The sequence below is a fragment of the Ascidia mentula genome, chromosome 3 (genome assembly GCF_947561715.1).
Source record: "Ascidia mentula chromosome 3, kaAscMent1.1, whole genome shotgun sequence".
Taxonomy (NCBI): Eukaryota; Metazoa; Chordata; class Ascidiacea; order Phlebobranchia; family Ascidiidae; genus Ascidia; species Ascidia mentula.
The window spans coordinates 10,320,012-10,340,672 of NC_138568.1; the positions used below are offsets into that span (position 1 = coordinate 10,320,012).

The window sequence follows — 20,661 nt, forward strand, 5'->3', positions numbered from 1 at the left end:
AAGACTTTTGAACGTACTTTTTCCTCTCGGTTTGTGGTTCATAAAACCCAGACAATCTGGCTCTAGTATGTTCGGAGTTCAATTAAGCAAATCGCGTGTCGATGGCCGAAAGTTTGCGTGACCCGTTTCGTGCGAAGACCGCCGCACTGCAGACGCCACACACGACACATCGGAAATGTCTTGCGTTTTTAGCCTGTGAAAATATTGCGTTTCTATGCAAATAAGTAGAACATCCACTAGAAAGGCTTACTACCGCTTAGATGTCGACCCAAAATGCATTTCGTGCGTAAATACTGATGCGTGATTTTGTAAACATTGCAAGCAAATTAGAAAAAGTGAAGTTGGCCCCCACTGCTTGCTGCAGGGTAGTTTGTATGTTTGTTTATTTAAGATATTATCAATATATTAGTAAAAAAGCAACGACACAAAATCTTCAAGGTACTCTGGCAGACGTTGAGCAAGAAAAAAATCAGTATACAACACCTTTTGTCAACAAACAGTTTCGCCAGGAGAAATCCTGAGTAAACGTGGCATATTAATTCCATACATAGTGGTTAGAGGTTGACAGTAGAATGTGTTTGACGACATGGAGAAATATAGGCGATACGTTACATTTCAACACCAAGCTGTAACACAAACCACTTACCAATGGTGTAAACGGTCTTTGCACGCACGCGATTCGCATAAATCCAAAATGAGGTAACTCCAAATCACCCAAGTGCGCTGGTTTTCACATCAATAGTTTTAGGGTGGATGATCAGAGTCACCATGGTCTCAGGCAGCTCAGTGTGTCCGTGCAGTCGCTCGAAACGAAACTGTTTGAAAAGGGCGATAACGATCAGGAATAATTCAATCCGAGCAAGGTGCTCCCCTGCGCACCGTCTTCTTCCGCCACCGAAAATATTCACTCGATCGGCTTTGACGCGGTCAAATGTTCCATCAGTTTTTATGAATCTTTCAGGCCTGTGGTGGTGCAGAAAACTCATTATTGTTACTTGTCAAGTAAGTTTTGACATGGAAACAAACTACTGGGCCCCTTAACCTATGCATAAACTGTCTTCGTGAACATAAACATGTTTTGCATCTAAAGCACTGTAACTCACTGCAGCAAAATATTCTATCCGCATCTTGTTGTGTTCGTTGCACAATTCGTACATTCAGTTTCAGGCGATATGGCTTGCTTATGATCCAAACACAACAAAATTGACCCAGTTGCCCACTTTTCAGATTATTGTTGGACATGATTAGGCCAGATTAGAGCTCTCAAAAATTACAAGCGCGTCACTTGGCATGGGTCCTTCGCACGCGAACCAATTGCCAAGTGAAGCAGCGGCGTGAAATGGAAGTGTGGTAATTGTCCTATGTCACGAAATCCGCCGTGAGCCTTATTTAAGAGTGCCAGGAATTTTCTCTGTTCGTTTGTTTAGGCTCAACATTTGTTTAAACGACATTGCTATTTCATTAAAATGTATGCAAAAATCATTATAATGTTGCATTTTATTTTTTGGACAATTTAGGTTAATGTTCATTTTTTCAAACGCCTTGAAACGTTAAGCGACTTTGACCGAAATAAAAAAGGTCTTACAGCAACGAAACGGATCATGAAAAAATACAAAGGAAAAACCGAAACTCGGCGGATGTTCAAATTAGGTAAAACTTTTCAACAACTTTTTTCAACTTTGTTTTTTGACAAGATTGGATTATAACACGGTGTTATTGTTATATACATTCACGGTACAAAAAGGTTACTTGTGAAATATCGTCAAGACAAATCCCATATACGTTGGCCAATTTAAAAAACAAATTATTGTTGGACTTCTAAGATTTGTGCTTGTTGCAAGTTCCTCGATGCAATGGGTTGAAGTCTTAGGCAATTATCAGAAACTATGTACTGTAACCTACACCAGGGGTTGCCATGTGGCATTTTTTACCTTTAATTTAGATGCACTACAATTTTCGTTTTAAGTTTAAAGATTGGAATTAATTTTCAGCAAAACTCACTATAAGAGACCTTAAATTCTAATCTAGTTTACTGGAAATCAGTTATTATTATTTTTTCACGAGCAGATGACATGGTTTTTCTTTTCTTATCTCTGTCCACTTTAAGTCGTGCAATGCGCCAATGTTGGATCATGCGCCATAGATTGGCCACCCATGATGTAGACCATAAAGGGAAGGTCATTTAGCCACACTTCCCCTTGTTTTATAATCATCAAATAACTTTAACTAAGTCCAAGAAACAAGGAATTTTTATATCAGTAAGATCAAAATGTACCTGAACACATGACAATCTTCCCACAGATCCGGGTCCCTGTTGATGGACCACAGGTTTGCCATCAGCACCGTGCCCTGTGGTATGTGGAAACCAAGTAAGTTGGCATCCCGGTGGGGTGCATGGGGAATTGTAAAAGGAACGAAGCTGCTGTGACGAAGAACTTCGGCGATATACGACATAATGTAAGGGAGTTGGTCCCGGTCTGCATATCTGAAAACAGGTATGTGTTGCTTTGACCCTGTGGTAATGCGTTTGCAGTGCACTTAAATCTAAAATTATGTGTCATTGTCAAGTGCGTTTAACCCAGCATTCCACATTAACAAAGGGAACAGTTAAACGGAACAACAAAAAGCAACAACACAATAGATTAGGTGTCACCAAACTAAGCTGGTTTATCCGGCCCGTCGGACTTGGCTTCCAAAAATAAAACACAGTTTTTTACACCTCACCGCCCAATAAGCCTCGGTACAAAACAACATTTAAACCTTTTGTTATCTTGTTTATGTTATGTTTTTTTGTCGCTGAATTTAAAAATTGTTGCATTAATTCCCCTTTAGAGACCATTGTGGAAAAAATAACCTTGTCTTGAGCGGTTATTCGGTCTCCAGATGGTAACTACTCACACATGTATGGTAATTTTTTAAAAAAATGACACATCTGTTAAAATACCACGCAAAAAAAGAAATATAAAACATCTACGACTTACGTAATAAGACGGTGGGATTTTTGTTGAAAATCCAAAATCTCTTGTCGCATTTTTTCTTGGACGTCCTGGAAAGTTGCGGCATACACAATAATCCAGGTTATTGCACCACAAATTGTGTCGTTGCCCGCACCAAGGAGATCCCCCAGCTAAAATAAGAACAATTGATGTAAGTGCTGAGTATGTTATTACAGCACCGGACCAGCGTGGGTAATTTTTATTCCACAAAAACTTCATTTTTCTCACTAAATTGTCAAAAGTCATAAAACGTTTTGGTGAGCTGTGTTACGTTGTTCGTGGCTCTGGTGATTTTTGTATATAATTTATTGGGCCGTAAACCTACTTAGAAGTGATCATGCACTTTCAAATAATCCGAAAAATACATTTAGGTTTTCATGGTTTTATCATTTTACCATAATGTTGTTGAGCGACATGTAGCTTAAAGACCTTTTTTTGATTTTGTTGTGCAATAACATTTAAAAATTATAGATACTATACAGACAGAAACAGATGCGATTTGACCGTTAGAATAATATAAATGATACTGGGCAATAAGAACATGCGAGATATCATGTCAAATCACCATTGAGCATAGAATAAAAATAGTCATGCAAAATTACCATGCGTTAACCCAACTAAATTTTAAATTATATTTGTCATCATCGAAAATTACAAGCAAAACACGTAACCAAGATATCCAACACTAAGTGACGTAAAAATGTAGCATTTTGAAAACAGCGTCATAAAATTCTTAACCCAGCAAACAGGCATTTTACGACATTTCTACATCGAATTCGTAAGTATTATACGATGCATTTACCAGTAGTATAGATCGTTCCCTGTCGTATTTCTTTTCGTGCTTGTTTTCCTCCAACGTTTTGAGCAAATAGTCGAGCACAGAGTCGTTGTTTTGCGCTGATTTATGATCAGAGTTTCCGTTGCACGTTTCTCTTTGAAGACGAACGACAGCCTCGTGAGTTGTTACAATTCTGCACAGAAAATTAACAAAACATAAAATCTGCCCTGTCATAAAGTAAAACCTGGTCACGGGTCATTTATAAATTGCTTTATAACTGCATTTAAAATTCATTGTGATTGTATTCTTGCCAATTTGCTTGATTCAAGACACCTTGCTTTAAAATATTAGATTTTGGCAAAACAACCAACAAGCGTTTGTCACTGAGTTGCAGCAACAAAAAACACTTTCTGTAATTATTTAAACCGGTCAGTATAATATTACTTTGCAACTTGTGATATCATAATAATTTTTCAGTTTAGAACAGTCTTGGATTTTTTTTTTGCATTGTCTACTGATAGCAACTAATAAATATATAAATATCATATATTTTAAAGATTAAAAATATATTGTAATTGAATTTGACTCTTTGCATGTTTTATTCTGAATAACAATTTCATTGTTTTGGCAAGAAGTTAATAGCTTTGGCTTTTGTATTTAAAAGTTTTCAACCGAAGCTTTTTACATTTTACACAAACTTACTTAAAAAAAACTATCATTTATCGTCGAACCGATAAAACCAATCAAACTTAAGAGATTAAAGATTAATTCGACACAACTAAACAACATGTATGCTGAGCAGTTCTGCAATACTCACTTTTCAATTCTCTGATTCAAGTTCATAAAACGACGTAATCTGGATTTTAGAATGGTTTGTAACCAAGGCATAACGTTGACTAACATGGGGTCATTTGTTCGCAAACTTCTAAAAACACTGACCATTTCCTTCACTTGTTCATCGTTGCAATTGTACCTGAATAATATGGAAACAAAATGGTTTGTTGCTGATGCTGCCAGGTATACTACTTAGTAACTAAAAGCTCTTCTGGAAAAAGAAAAACTTGTTTGTACGACGTTTCGGTCGTTATTTAACAGACCTTGGAAACAAAATTGCTTGATAATTTGCAAAATAATCACAAAACATTTGCGATAAAAATGACAAACTTTTCTACAGGTGTTCTGAACATTATTTCTACAAACAAACAAAATTTAACATGGATATTTGCTGAGATGGAACGGCTGACGTTTTTCTAGGACAACAATATCTAGTATTTAAATCAGGTCCTTTGTAATTCGTTGTTTTTTAATATATCCTAAACCTAGCGGATTTGGTTAGCAAAGCATGGGTCACCTATACCATGATGATGTTTATAACTTTGAAATACCTTTTTCCGAACAGCACACTGGCGTTGATCACACAAACTGTACTGAGAATCTCATTCTGTACTGCCGACGTCAACTCGCTCGTGCTGTGTTGTGAGAGTTCGCTAATTTCGACGAGACGTTCGCCGAGACTTTTTCCCTCATCCAGTAGTAATTGTTCAACGTAAGGCCTTTCCAGCCGCAAGCCACCGTCGCCTCCAGTGATAGAGTTATCAAAACTTTGCTGCGGTTTCGTGATTTCTCGGAGAGCGCACATCGCCAGATGGCGGTATTGCTTGTGGGTTGAAACATCCAGGTTAGAGAAGGTGAGACTTTTCCCCCGCAGTACATACTTGGATGTCAGGAATTTGGGTCGAGCCGAAAATAGGACTGATTGTGTGTTAAGACACTCGCCCACTGCTGCCTGCCCTGACACTACTACCACTGTTTTGGAACCAAATTTAACGCTGATGACGTCCCCATATTGCTTTCTCCAGCTATTTACTGTTAAATGTAAGTTGTCGCCAACTTGCAGGAGGTTGCCAACCACAGGCCATGGTATTGGACCTGGGGGAAGTTTATTTTTTCCTCTTTTTTGTATTTTCCAGTACATAAGATAACACATTATCACAACAACGCTGACGGCAATTTCTCCGCACCAGCTCTCCACCAACGAACACAAGCTCATAACGGTCTTGAGGTAACACACATTGCTGTAAGTTCTACCAGTTGCACTGGAAACATAAACATTAGTAAATATTTAACGTTCGTAATATAACGTTTTTTTTGTAATAAGCTGCCTTCCAAAGCTAATTAATCAAACATACATTATTGATATATGTGGTTTGCGTTTTAGATTTGTTCCACATTTTAAACGACAGACTGTTACGTATAGCAATCGACAAATGCAATTCTGTTGTGCCATAACATACAAACCAAATGCTATTTCTGAGCTTTCCAAAGCATATAACATTCATCAAGCGCCGAAAAGTGAGCAATCATAAACAGCTTCGGAAAGCAAGTAATCTTTACTCAACCAGCAAACACCTTGCTAGGTACTCCCAACAAAACTTCGATTTGCAAAACACAGCCACAGATATTATGCATAAAGCCAACACAATAAACTGTTCAGTAGTTGCGTACTAAAAGCTACCTTTGCAAAAAATTGAACACTTCACCCTTCTCTTGTTGCCTGTGCCTGATGAGCGGGCTCGTAACGCTTGGGTGCGCGCGCGAACTCAGAGCGGGTCAAAGCCAGTAAGTCGTGACGTTTCAGAGGAATGCAGACCCAACTGAATAGAAGCGATAGCAATAAAATGTCGCTGTTGCTTGGCGCGCCACAGAGTGGTAAGGGTTGCCACACTCTACCATTATTTCGTCACAGTTTCAAGTACTCTGCACCTCCCTGAGCTTTAATCTCTCACAGACGTTTCTGACTAGTTACACATTAACACATCGATAGGAACCAAGGTGTCTTTGCCCGAAACTTACTTTCGTACAAATGCTGGGAACAAGTTGATAACTGACGATGCGTCACTTTGCGTGTTTTTGGTCACTTTGCAGTCTGCATGCCTGAAATGCCATTTCCCTCCAACCCCCTTTTTAGTTTCCTCGTGTTAAATGATACCGTTTTTCAAAATGTCAGCATAATCGCAACGGAACGAGCGCTAATGCCACATGCAAAGATGTTGCCAGAACGTTCTTTTGAGACGTTTCCCAAAACATGTTTTTACAAAATTAAACACCACTAACAATAACAAAAATCTTTACAGAAATTAAAAACACGTTGTAACGGTCAAGCCGAACAATAAACGAATAAGAACGAAGAAGGATTTATTGTAATCCCCAGGAGGGTTTTAAACTCTCGACGGTCTTTTGGGAAAATGGTCGGGATCCGTAAACTCCGTATTTAGGAGCTTGAGTTTTCAAATCCCCGACAAACCGCTCATCCACTGCGTGAGAGATCGGTTGCCACCTAGTGTCACAACTTATTCTTGCAAACTTGGTCAAATTGGTCGTGGACATGTGAACTAACCTAAGAAGAGCAAACATATGGCTTATTCGCGATAAAACAACGTAATGTGTATTTCATAGTGTAATCTGTGTAATTCCCACACTTCTGGCAAAAAGTAAACGTAAATTTTCATCACGTAACGCTGAAAGGGGGATTTTTTTCTGGATTTGCGTTACGTGTTTTAAATTGTTGCATTACAACGCTGATAAAGCCTGACATGACAGAATCTTCCTTTGCTTATTGCCAGCAGCACAGTAATTTATACAAAAATGTCGAACAAATGTGGTTACCTGATGTTAAAAATAATTACATCGCCTGCTTCAAAGTTCTCGGTTTTCCATTGTCCACCAAGCTTGGTGACCTCTAGGGGGTTTTCAGTTAGCCATCCAGTTCCAGTAATGTTTTGAGCTTCTAAATCGCACTCAGCGTACGTTTCCTGGAGCCTCTTGAACCTGAAGCAAATGCATTATGTTTTTTTTAGAAAAGTTTATTGATCCGGTTTACCCAATTTCCTTGTGGGAACCTTCACATACTGCCAGTACACCCATATCAACTGATATATCACCCAAAGGTGTCCACATGGTCAACAATTCCTGTGAACCTCGCGACATGTAAACCCTAAAATGTATGTTTATGAACAATCTGATTGTAGTGTTTACTGTTGAAACCTGTTGAAACCTGTTGAGGAACAAGTCGAATTGTAATTCTAGCCGTTTGCAAATTTTTCGTGATAGTGAGTGTTTAAACAGCTCGAAAAAAGTTAAAAGCAATATGTTGTAAACGTGTGTTTTTGATTAATTTGGTCTTGCCGCTTGCGAACACAAATGCTTCATAATATTTTTTATTCAGGAAATATTGCGGGGTCCCAACTTCTGATTTGCCGTTTACTATAAAGTTTGCATTGTCAAGTTCCATATTGTTTGTTGCAATAAAATACTTCCTTATTTGTAGAGGGAATTAAATTCAATGACTGAAATGTCAATATTGCAATAACTTCCCACCTGTCAACATGGGCGCCAGTAAACCCCCCTTTATACATCGCTCGAAGCCATTTAAAGTCAAACGTCAGGGCGGATTCATCAAAAAGTTTTTCAAAGAAATTAAACACTGTAAGAATGTAAATATCAGGTTTTAGCGTTTTAATAGCAAGCTAAGGGTTATTGTTGTAAACGCAAATGAAGCGACAGGTGTACACCATTTGTAAGTGCAGTGTTTATAATTTATGTTTCAAATTACAATTATATACTATTATCATAGAATAAGTTTTAATATCGGTAAGACAGTTTATTTTTATTGACTTTGTTCTCGAGTTTGTGATCTTTGTTTTGCCCACCATGATTTCCTTCAATGACTCTCTTTAATTCGTCGCTGTGTGTTATCGCATTTCGCCCTTCCATGAAAGGAATACAACCAATACCACATTTATGGTTTAGAACTCCATCTTGTATGTCAAACTTTTCTGTGTTCAAAATATGCGAACCCTGCGGACAAATTAATTATTAAACGTTATCCATTTGTTCTGGAACCTGATCGCTTTCTTTTAAACTTTAACTGAGAACATTATTGCAACTTTTTAACACAGCAATGCAAAGACAAGTGAACCGTTCAGCACCTGTTGATCCAAATATTTTAAAACTGCGGTTCTTGCATTCAAAACATCTTGCCTTGGGTGAAACTCTTTTAGGTACAAATACCTGTTTGGAAGCAAAAAAAAATGTGAATACAACAAATCTGTCCAGTAAACCCTACCCTTGGGAAGCAAGCTGTTTCTTCAACTCCGCAGGTTTACCAAGTAAATGATTGGCAGAATCTAATCTCTGAAGAAACTCGGAAGGAAACTTAGTAGTTTGCGTACCCAATTGCACATCCATGCTCTGGTGCAAGTTGCTTAAGCGATTGAACAGTTGATTTGTTTGCTGTGCAGTTTACCATCGTCTGCAGTGTTAATGATTAGCAAGTTTGATCAACGTACGCATCAAAGCGATGAATTTAAAAAATTAAATCACTGCCGATTTAATTGTCTCAAATTTTCTGTCTGCTACATATGAAACAACTATCTTTTTATCCGACGTATTTACCGCAGTTGTGTTCAATATTGACAACCTAAATTAGCGACGTTGGTCGAGGTTTTCCGTGCTAAAAGTAAATTGTATTTAAACTGTTTTATCCAATGAATCGTTTTATATCATGCAAAAAACTATAGATCCTGGTGCAATTAAACAAAGGGCGGTAACTTTCGCTCTTTACATTTTGGATCTTACGTCAAAGAATAAGGGAAGTCACATAAAAGCTGAGAAAAACAAGCCAGTGTTGTTATAGGGATGAAACAACTGCAATTTAATTCAGATTTGCCGTAGATAAAAAGAATTACGTGATTTGGTTTTAGGTTTGTGCGATTTGCGATGAGGCCTTGATTGTAGAAAGCGTATTTTTTAAAAAAAGAAAACTTCATAATTTATCCACTAGATGACGTACTAGAGCAACAATTTTGGTAATTTAACTGGCAACATCGTTTGTGACGCTTAAACCATAAACTAAATATGAAGTCTGATTGGGATCAGAATGTTACGTTAAAGCATCAGTACTTGAAAACCAAGTTTATCTGGGTTCGATTTGAACGACAACTACAACCGGATTAGGCGAAGATCCGGAATAACTGAAGACGGTTGTTTTACCCTTAACTTGTTCAGATAATAGAATGTCGATAAAAAACGCTACAATTGAACCCAGCTTAGACATTTTTGTAACTTGCAGAACAAAAAAAAGCAATGCATTACGCTATTTTCGCATGTTTGATGAATACGTTTCGGTAAAGTGGTTGTAGTTTTTGAAATGTAAAGTGATAGCAGAGTTGTTGTAATTCAGATAATCCTCTTGTTTTTACCTGTGAGTTTGTGGCGTAGACAGTGATCGTGATTCACGGTGGAAGCGCGTGTTTGTGTGAGGTCTTCTGCAAATAAGTATAGCTGGAGGCACAGAAAGTTTAGAGATGCCAAACTTAAAAACGAGGTTAAAGTGTTGCACTTTTCCGCAAGCAGCTTCTTTTGAAAGCATTTGCCGACAGCAACAGCGACAAGACAGGTTTAAGCAGCGAAGTACGCATGAACGCGTACTTATTTTGCATACAAATATCCTAATGTGTACTGTGCAGAAAACAGGTTGGCCAAGAACACGTGGCGATTAATATTGCCTATGCAATAGATTTTAATCACAAGTCCTCGGCGTTTTCATTATAAGCACGACCTTCACAGCATAAATAGCCGCGGGCCAAAAAGTCTATCAAGTGGTAGATTTTATTACAATATGACTCTTCTAGAATGTTCTGATCGAAACCTGAAAAAATGTTTTCAACAAGTTTAAGCCGACGCGGCTAAGTTACGACGCAACATTTACTAGTATTTATAGCATGAGATAGCACGTATGTTTTTATCTCAAACACAACAATACTAGTTTTTAGATCAAAAGTATAATTTTGCGGGTAATAACAAACTGTTCTTTTTTGGAAGCATTTGAAATAAATAGCAGTCATGTCGGCAATGAAAATGCTGCTCGTTGTATTTCTGGTTGGTTTCGCAAACGTTAGTGCTGGAACCAATCCTGGTATCAATGGCAAAGTGACAACCAGCGGAATTGAATTTGGTATGACTTACACTTATGACAATCTTTTGTGGCAAAATTAACAATCAATTGCACAAATATTTCTTGTATACATCATATTTACACCTATATATGTTTCAGTTAAGGACGTGGTGGTTGGCATGGCTTCGGAATGGATAGAGAACTACAACTTTCCCAATTTTTATCAGACAATCTCCGTGACCAAGTAAGTTTCTTTTTTGTTAAATATAAGAAATATGTTATAGTAGAAAATAGCAAATAGGCGATAAAGAATACTGTGTGTACAAGTCGAATCTTCTTTATTTTAAAGCGTGGTATTGGAAAGTTCATCTCTCGGGAATATTAGATTGGTAACAAAAGCACCAGATATCGTAAACATGAAGTTGGATAATGCCAACTTGCATTTGACCGGAAAAGTTGCGTTTAAATTGTAAGTATTGAATGTTTTCAAAGTTGTTTGTCCACGTTTTATGTTTTAAACAATCGAGCCTTTCAAACCGAACCACGGGGTTGACTCTTAATAACCTCTTGTCACAGAAAAAATAAATTCCTAATGGTTTTTCACAATTTAACAGCATCGTTATGGACAATAATACACCGTCGTGCAAAACTTCACGATACTTATAGATTTCTAGTTAGGAAAAGAAGTGACGTATGTTTAACTTCAAATTGCAACTTACATTTCTACATTGTTATTTGAAACAAAAATGAGCAACTTTTTCAAAGCTGGTTTTTTTCTCTGAACTTTGGATTTTCTATCCGGGCAATAGACATTGACGGTACATTGGGCGTGAAAATAGGAGTAGATTCTTCGGGTCGACCAACGGTAAGTTTTAACCAAATCCGATATACGTTTTTTAAACCAAAGACAACAAATATGCAAATCAAAGTAATGCGCTGCATATGCTATGTATTGTAGGCACTAACACACCCACTGAACATTTATGGAGTAAATAAGGTTACAATTTTGTAGGTACCTAGTATTCGTACAAGTCAAAATGGAGTGCTGCCAGCCTGTAAATTCTAAATGAAACACTAATTGAATTTAGCAAACAATATTCTTTTATATTGACAAAACTAGGAACACAACTTACGGGTTTTCTCATAATTCTGAGTATAAAGAGATTGGCCCATATTGCTATTCTTTTAAACATGACAGTGTTAAAAGCAATATGGGCCATTCTCTTTATACTCAGAATTTTGACAAAACTGTTTACACAATAGCTTGGCGATTTATTTGTTGTTTGAATATCTACCCAAGCATCGTTAATTTATTTGCATCGTGTGTTGAACCACGCAGGCTACGCTTATCGAAAACTCGTGTACTACAAAGATCGAGAAAATTATCCCTGAAGTGACAGGCACAAGTTACGCTGGAGCAATTAACTATGCACTGACATTCTTCGAGAGTGAAATCACTGATTGGATAGAGGATCAGGTTTATTTTTATCTAAAGATTTTACCAAGGGTTTTCTGCACGTTTAGTCATTCCACATTGTTTTCTTTTCAAATTTCAGGTATGTCCAACACTTGAAAAGTTGGTCGATGCGCAAGGTGACCGATTTATTGCCATGCTTCCAAGTAAGTTAAAACAGTAATTTTTGGGTTACCTGCATTGAGAATCAACATTCACTCTGCTTTTTCAGCATCGCTTAACATGCCCTGGGCGCCCATTTCAATTGATATTTCGCTGGTTGAGGCACCAGTCATAAATGCAAATAGTATCTCCTTGTCCATAAAGGGCGATGCTTTTCCAACATCGAAACCATGGAAAAGGTTTGAAGTTTTATTGCATCATACTGGATTTACCAGAACGATTGTAGTTTGTTTACTTCAAATACACAGATTTCCAGGCACCGCACCAAGTTTTCCAAAAAGTTACGGGCGATCGAAGGGATTTTATTTTGTTCTGAGCGACTATAGCATCAACTCATTGCTGTTCGCGTTGCGATCTATCGGATGGTTCGAAGGCGTGGCGACTCCTAGAAAAAAGGTAATTGCCGAACGCATAAAGTACCTAATTAATGTTATCATTAGTTTACCGTATGGGAAATATAGTCAATTGTTTTCCTTTTTTTAAACTATTTTATAGCTTCCGTTCTCACTTCCCTTCTCACTTACTCCACGAGGGATTTTGCCACTTGCTCCTGGTTTGTCCGGTTACAAAACCAGGTACATGTCGTTTTGTGCTTTCTGTATTGAAAAGGCTTCAGTTGTTTAACTTTCTGTTGATCCACATGTTTTTGTTTCAGCTCTTTGATTTTAGCATATAGCATGCCACAAGATCCCACAGTTGTATTTGCCCCGGGACTGGTGACCGTTTCGGGTACTTTTAACCTCGACGTACAGCTTACAGGGGGCACTCTCGGAAGCCAGGTTAAAGACGCGTTTAGCCTTAGTTTGGTAAGTCTGCAACGTTATTGCAAACAATCCGAATGTGATCTTGATACATGGATGAATCTTTGCGAGAACGCGTGTAAAACTGTAACACAGCAGACTGGCCAAATGTATACGTTTGCTTCATCAGCGGGTCAAAATATTCGGAAAGTCGCCACACCCAAATGATCAAACAACCAAAAACGCATTCTTCTAAGGTACACAAACCTTCTGTAAACTCCATCTCAGACGCTTGACAACTTGGAAATGTCGATTGAGTTGTATTTCATATGTAATTCAAAACTAACGCGATTGCAGCGACAACATTTCATGGAATATAGGTTTTGTTTGCAATAAGTGCATCGAACGATCAAAATATCATGACCATCTACGGTAAAACCGTCATTATCGACTAAGAAAAAAAACTATCACGTTTGTCGTATTGCGTAGGGTTACAGGAATTAACAATGTTTATAGAATCTGAGGCTGCGTGACAGTTGGTACTTCAATGTCAAAATGGTAACGACTTTCATATTCACGGGGTAAATCGTAATTTCATATATTTGCCGATCATTTGGGCACTTTATAACTTTTCTCCTTGACGCAAAATCCCGAACGTATCGAAAATCACTTGGCATGCCATCAATAATTGTGTTTTTATCAGGATGCGTCAATTGCTGGAAATCTGAAAGTAGTCGGACGGAACATTACTGGAAAAGTCACAGATGCATCGGCAGTTTTGTCACAGACAAGTAGCGCAATTGGAAACGTCAAGGTTGAAGTCCTCAACAGGCTTCTGGCTGCTTTCATGCCGACCATCATTACTCAAATAAACGGTAGGCGATACTGTTTGCACATGCTGAAGTTTCTTGAAAATGAAGTATTGTTTTCAGTGCACGCCTAAAACAAAATAATATGCAAACGTTTCCCTTTTTCCACAAAATAAATGCAAGCTTTTCTTACAGCACTGTTGGAATCAGGCATGGCAATACCAAGCTTTGGAGAATTCTCGACTCGTGATGAGACAATTGCCATTCGTGGGGTATGAATTGTTTGATGTGCATTTGTTGGATGTAGATTAAAAAAAGTAGAACCTTCTTATAGGTTAACACAATGATTTTATTCTACATCATAACATTAAACGCTTACATTGCATGATGCGTGAACCGCACATAGTCAAGTTTGATAAGCAAAAACTTTCCTATCAGTATGAGAGTCGCCAATACAAGCGGTTTACAAACTGTGGATCGCGGTCCCATGGAATGTTATAGGGGTCGCACGCATACTATTTTTTTCGATTTGATGCTGATTTGATTAGTCGCGTTGCACCGCAAACAACTTTTCACACAAGTTTAAAGAAACTTGTTTAAATCCAAAAAGACTGTCTAAGACAAGCTATTGGGTCAAATACAAAGATGTTTATGTGTGATTTGGTTTTGCATAGCTATTTCACTTAGTTACGGAAAAAGACCTTGCTGTCCCGTATATTTATTGACCTGTAATCGATTGTTTACGTAATAATCTGCAATTTAAAGTGGGAGCCGCCTATTAGCTTGAATGGGTGTTGGTTCAGAATTTAGATGATCAAAGCCAAGTTTATCAGTCGGCGGTACTTGTAAATACACAACGTTATTTGTGTTTGTTTTTCAGAACTCAATTGAAATCGCTGGGAATATTTACCATGACACCTACTCTCCCCGAAAGTGATTCTTCAACAGCCTTTTAAAAGGTTAAAGGGCAGCTGAAGGAAAACAACACAGTTTTCTTTTCGCGTAAACCTTGTTTCTGTGGTTGCTGATGTACTGTAAATAAAGCTTCCGCTGCAAGCCAAAAGTTTTCACGACAGGTTTTTTTAGTAACATTAGAATTGAAAGTAATAACGCAACGAGTTTGTAAGGACAGTTCAGCGTTTTAACTTGGGTCATTTTCGCACATCAGATAAAACCAGTGATGACCATTCTAGAAGATTTTCCGAAATAATATTAGGCTACTTTCGCTGCCGATACGGAGAGATCAGCAATGAAGTTTATCTTGTTTGAACCGACATTGGGTGGTGTCATTTTGACCCGCTAAACAGACGGATCAAGAGTAGGAAGACGATACCAAAAAAGTCTCTAATTTTTTGTGATAGGTGTCAATCAAGGATACTAATGAGTTGAGAGTCATGTTCTAAGATACTTATGCTGTGGGCTTACGTAATGCACAAAAATCACACCATATGCACAATACGTTATGTTTCAAAATCCCTTTTTCTTATACGGCTGTATGAATATGACACCAGTACAGCGCTAATGCCACTAACTGATTGTAAATTCGCCAACAAAAGTGAAACATTGTTGCGTCACTGACGTTTATTATGTTTTTAGGTTTGAAGTCAATTCAACAGAGTTAATGTATTTAAAATGAAGTATAAGAAGTTCCACGAAGTTTGGTTTAAAGCCAAACATTTGGCCAAGTTTTGGCAGCAAATATTATTCGACCAGCTTGTGAGGATTTTTGATGATCTCCAAGAATATTACTACATATGTACAAGTGATTACATTTACCTCAGGTATTTTGACAACTATTTGCAAATTAGTTTAGGAAAGTTCCGGCCAACAGTTTGAAACATTATGTTGACCGACGTTTATATCAGACATTGGCCAAATTATGCCTGTCTGGCCCGCTTCGGATTAGCGTCGCTTGAGAAAAAAAATGAAGTTTATTTTGATTTCAGTGCAGCATTTTTTCGTTTTCTGTTGCATTTTTTAAACGTTACTTATGGTAATTTGATTTGTTGATTTAATAATGCCGATCGAATGCCTCAGGGAAAACAATGCAGTAACGCAAATGCAGAATGTTGTTCACGTACGTGAGATACCCAAACCGCAAAGTCATCACGCCTTGCCCTTGGGTTATCTTCTATAAACTTGATGTCAGTGCGGAATTTGTGAAAGGTCATCATAGGTTACGAAAAAATGTTATGTTATTTTTGAAACACTCGATCAAGTTGGTGCTGCACAGTTAGTAGTGCGGACTTTCGGGGTGTTTTTTGGGATTACAGCACCCTGTAAAATGTAAAAAACAGCTATAGTTCAAATCTCTGTGGCCGCCGGTAAAAACGATTCAAAAATGTGAAAATTTTTTCGACAGCCCTTCCGAAATTCGATTTAATTGTGATGTGATTCCTCCGATCCTTTACAAATCTGAAGGATACGAAGTAATGATATGTGGTATTAAAATACGACTTAAGTTTATTTACCGAGTATTTTTAAAAGGAAACGGTTCTTGAGAGCCTAAATCTTGCTCTCTTGCGGAGAAAGTCGCCTGATGCAATTGCCCGCAAGGTAGCAGTAGTGCATAGACAGGGCGGCGCATGCTACGACCAAAATGCTTTGAACAATCCACGCAAGTTGGATGGATGGTTTGCATATCAAGGGAATGGACAATTGTGGGTTTTAAAAACACTTCACAACCTTGAATTAGTAACGACCATCAAGGTAAAAGAACCAAATGTCGAATTTGTCGATATTATGTGAAATAGTCTGTACAAGAAAACGGTTAATATTCAGTACCAACAACACTCTATAAATCAATGTTTTCATTTGTTAACAGGACGTTAGTTTTTGTTAAAAACAAAAATGTTTACAAACAAAGGTCAGACATTTGAAGTCAATTACGGAGAAGCAGTGGAGTGAAGTATGCAGCGATCAGGTTTTGCACGGAGGTCGAACGCTTATGGTGGAGGGATCTTCTTTGGAACTTTTGGAAAAAGAGAAAAGGGCCGTAATCAAAAAGTGGAAAAAAGGCAAAGGAACAATTGTCCCCTATCATACTTTTTTGTGTCTCCTTGGTCAACTTGTCATATAATCTGTTCAGGTCTTGCTCCGATTTGGACACACGTGGTATCCAATCACTCTCCATCAAAAGCTGCTCGACTGCAAGATTACGACAAAACTGCTACGCCCAAGAATACTCATTCATGTGCTGGATACGGAGTTTGTCATTCAACCAAAGCGGATCGTAGCGACGACGAAAGCAAGTCAGACGACGACCATCGCTGTCAAAGAACGTTCGAAACCGTTGCCAGACGGAAAACGCCCAGATATTCCGATTTTTATACAGAAGTCCTTGACTGGGGCCTCTACTTGCGCGTATTCTTTTTCTTGAGTATTGTTTTATCAGCGGTCCTTTACACCCTGCAAAAAGACACAAGTGTTACCACGGATAAACAAAACGTAGATTAGAAATACACATCTGCCAAGTGCTCAGTTGATGGCTCTATATTTGTTGGTAGGCTTTTGCATGTAAAAACTACACACCACACGGTAGCTACATAATTTAGGATAGATTATATGTTTTTTATTTGAACATGCCCACACTTAAATTTCCCTTAAGTACACGAACAACAATAGCAGAACATTTACTAATGCTTCAACAACTTGTAATTTTGACACAATTTCACCCTTTATTCAGCTAGACTTCCTCAGAGTAATGGCAATAGCTGAAAAGCAGGCGAAACGTCAGTCAATAAAAGTTACGTTTAGTTGTGCCAGAAGGACAGATTGTTAAAATAATACACCTTGCAGCAAAAGTAACATAATAATGACTAATGCGCTTTCGATTCTAAGTGCCTCTTACAGAGCATGTTTGTAAGTCACGATCATGGTTTCAATGATAAACATGTATATGAGTGGAGCTGTTAAACATTAAAGTTTGTTTTGACACAGATATACTTTACATATAGGCTATAGGTATAATGACTATTTTTTGATCTGATATGTTTGCCTTCGAAGAAAATGTGCGCTGCAAGAATCTAAAATCATGAGATGAGGAGTTTTTCTTGTAATTAAGAAAACACACACAAAAAAACTTGAAACATATTTTTACATATAGCCTACGCCATACTGTCAAAACCACTTGAAAGAAATACATTTTTAATATTGCTCGTCTGCGGGAGATAAACCAACATTCAATTTCTGATACCAAAATTTGATATTTGAGAAACGGGAAAAATCGATTGTGAGGTAGGCGATGTGGAAAATGCGTGAATTGGTGAAAGGAGGCATTTAGGTAAGCGCACGTATACATGTTAAATCAATATTATTGGTTGGCGACACATGGCAAAACGGTTCGTTATATGTAACTTATATTGCCAAAACGAAAAAGTTAGCACAGTGTAAACAGGTTTCCAAATAGTGTTTGCAAGCTTCTTGAATTAATATCGCAAAGGTTTTGCCTAAAATCAAGAAAACAAAATTGTGAAGAAAATTCGGAGAAAGTAGAATTATGTGGGGCCCGCTCTGCCCGCATGCCTCAGTTGAAACCGAATTCAATTTAGTGTGAGAGCGACAGTTCTAAAGGAGGGAACATCTGCGCCGAAGGGAAACGCTGTGACTTACGCAGGTTCTATACAATTTGCCTCTTTTCTTAAAGTTTTCGAAGGGGTTTTAATTATTAATTAGGGCCGCAAGTACTTTACAAATGCCGCTAGCTGTAATTGTCGCTTTCAGAGGAGAAGTGCCAATGGTAAAAAGTGGTCTCAATGTTTCGACCAATTCATGGGAAGAAACATTTGTACTTGGTTTTTTGAATACAGAATTCTATTCTGTGGTTGAATGCGGAAGTTTTGCCTGATTTTCTCCACTAGTATTGCAGATTTGTGTCATGTTTGCACAATGTCTTTGAGGTATAAATCTGTTTCAAGCGATTCTGATACACGCTGAAAGGCGGATCTGTACAGCTTAAGTCAAGCCGACCTATCTGCTTGTGTATATTACTTTAGTTGGCAATTTTAGATGCGCTGAGCCCTAAACGCCAATGTTTGTGATTTGCGAATTCACAGCTATGAATACAGTGACACATACTGATAGGGTTCACCATCAAAATGCATCACCATCATATAGAAGCAACGAAGCTGGCATCCAACATTAGCAATGAGTCGGAAAAGTAGCAGAAGTGCAGGGTTTTGTATCTGTTGGCAGTTGAGAGCAACTTATTGCACCGGGATGACGCGCTTCCGTTCCCACTGCGATCGAACTACGAAACTGGACAACAGAGTTGAGCGAAATGTGACACAAGCTGTGGTGAAACGTTGCCAATTCAATTTCGGCGCTGGTGGTTAGTCGCCGAACGCGCTGCTTTGGTTTTGTCTTTTGAGTCACAGCATAACAAAAAATGTGCAAGGCAACCGAAGTGAAATTAATGTTGCTTATTGCATTCACTTGCAGTAGCGGCAATTGGGTTTCTATACTGCGGCCAAAGTGATAGAATGTAGGCTGAGATTAGGTTTAGCACTGAGACAAAACTACGCGTATAATGACGTTTGCTTTGTTATTAAAACGGTGCTTATTTAAACCCCTATTTGCAGACATCAATAAAACGATTTCATCATTAGCTATTGTTTGAAAGTAAAACTTTATCGACAATGGTTTGGGTAAATTAATGTCCCATCAAACTTCTTTCGTATCATTCAGAGGAAGCTTTATATAAACAGCTTTCAGGGACAAAAACATCTAAAGAAGCAGGAAACGCACGTCAAACTGAATTTTAAAGGGTAACCCCAGCTTTCACTTCCGTGTATAGCATAGGGTCTCACATTTATTTACATGTTTATTTTTTATTTTACTGATATTCGAACTCAGCGGTTGTGATACGTCAGCTTCACTGTCAAAATATTCAAAGAATGACGAAATAGTGGAAAGGGATTTTGAAGTGGCGTTACTGTCTCGCGATGCAACTTATCAAAACAGATCTGGCGGCACGCGCTAGACATCTATCACAGGTAGTTCGATTCAATGTGATTGGCCAATCAATCCTACTTGACGAGGTACTAATGGCAGACTGCCAGCGGTCACGGGTTGATTTCACCAATCATAGTAAGAACCGCTTTAAAGGAAAGTACAGCTGTCAGAGCTTAGTACAAGACTCGTCAAGCAGTATTTATTGCCCATCAATGCGTTTGTTTACGAATGAGCCAGACGACGCGTTGCTATATGCTGCATGATGACGTGATTGCGGTGTATCACATTAGGAAGGTGGCGAGGCAGATATGCATAGCTTGTGCGCGTTATGTTAAGACTTGCGCCGGCCCCGCTAGCCTGGCTGTGAGACGGGACAGTATTTTGATTTTGAAAGGTGATCAGGGTTTGAATACAAATTTTGGCAGTTGTTTGTCAACACTATATATTTATGTGTCTCAGATATATTTGTCAACTTTATGAGTTATTGTCAGGCAATCTTATGTAAAAGTTGGTAGGTTGTAAAGAATGCAATAGTTTTTAGACGCGTTTGCGGGACAGATTTATAGGTCGCCAACTATTCAATCAGTGGTGTTACTGATCCACCTATATGCATTATTTATTGCCACGAAATTTACGCTATTCATCTATGTCAGTGTGATGAAAAAATACCGCTCCATTGCACTTGCGTATGCGTTGTAGGATATCTACCGAAAAATATAGACAAGTGGTTACCGCCAATGCAAAAAGAACAACCATGACTATGTTCAATTTGGCAGATAGTGGAGAAAAAAGTAT

At 38.1% G+C, this 20,661-nt stretch overlaps 4 protein-coding genes across 4 annotated transcripts; 2 read left to right on the plus strand and 2 right to left on the minus strand.

Annotated features, from left to right (window-relative positions):
- Positions 1-662: 662 nt before the first annotated feature.
- Positions 663-5,829, minus strand: LOC145894225 (cytochrome P450 1A1-like). The gene is made up of 6 exons (XM_082982737.1): positions 5,160-5,829; positions 4,592-4,747; positions 3,799-3,967; positions 2,982-3,127; positions 2,276-2,485; positions 663-963 (listed from the first exon to the last, which is right to left on the minus strand). The coding sequence occupies exons 1-6, from the start codon at positions 5,822-5,824 to the stop codon at positions 711-713; spliced, it is 1,599 nt and encodes a 532-aa protein (XP_082838863.1). The 5' UTR covers positions 5,825-5,829; the 3' UTR covers positions 663-710.
- A 1,140-nt stretch (positions 5,830-6,969) lies between these two features.
- Positions 6,970-9,021, minus strand: LOC145895585 (uncharacterized). Its single transcript, XM_082984385.1, has 7 exons — positions 8,900-9,021; positions 8,763-8,844; positions 8,484-8,631; positions 8,152-8,257; positions 7,655-7,768; positions 7,441-7,602; positions 6,970-7,171 (listed from the first exon to the last, which is right to left on the minus strand). Exons 1-7 carry the CDS (start codon positions 9,019-9,021, stop codon positions 6,970-6,972), a joined length of 936 nt encoding a protein of 311 aa, XP_082840511.1.
- A 1,587-nt stretch (positions 9,022-10,608) lies between these two features.
- Positions 10,609-14,971, plus strand: LOC145895001 (lipopolysaccharide-binding protein-like). The gene is made up of 13 exons (XM_082983737.1): positions 10,609-10,789; positions 10,889-10,973; positions 11,079-11,198; positions 11,495-11,594; positions 12,069-12,206; positions 12,286-12,349; positions 12,415-12,544; positions 12,614-12,761; positions 12,861-12,940; positions 13,021-13,171; positions 13,809-13,980; positions 14,110-14,186; positions 14,795-14,971. The coding sequence occupies exons 1-13, from the start codon at positions 10,678-10,680 to the stop codon at positions 14,849-14,851; spliced, it is 1,434 nt and encodes a 477-aa protein (XP_082839863.1). The 5' UTR covers positions 10,609-10,677; the 3' UTR covers positions 14,852-14,971.
- Positions 14,972-15,546: 575 nt separating this feature from the next.
- Positions 15,547-17,370, plus strand: LOC145895586 (uncharacterized). Its single transcript, XM_082984387.1, has 5 exons — positions 15,547-15,695; positions 16,277-16,343; positions 16,402-16,623; positions 16,781-16,931; positions 17,003-17,370. Exons 1-5 carry the CDS (start codon positions 15,547-15,549, stop codon positions 17,368-17,370), a joined length of 957 nt encoding a protein of 318 aa, XP_082840513.1.
- Positions 17,371-20,661: the final 3,291 nt, after the last annotated feature.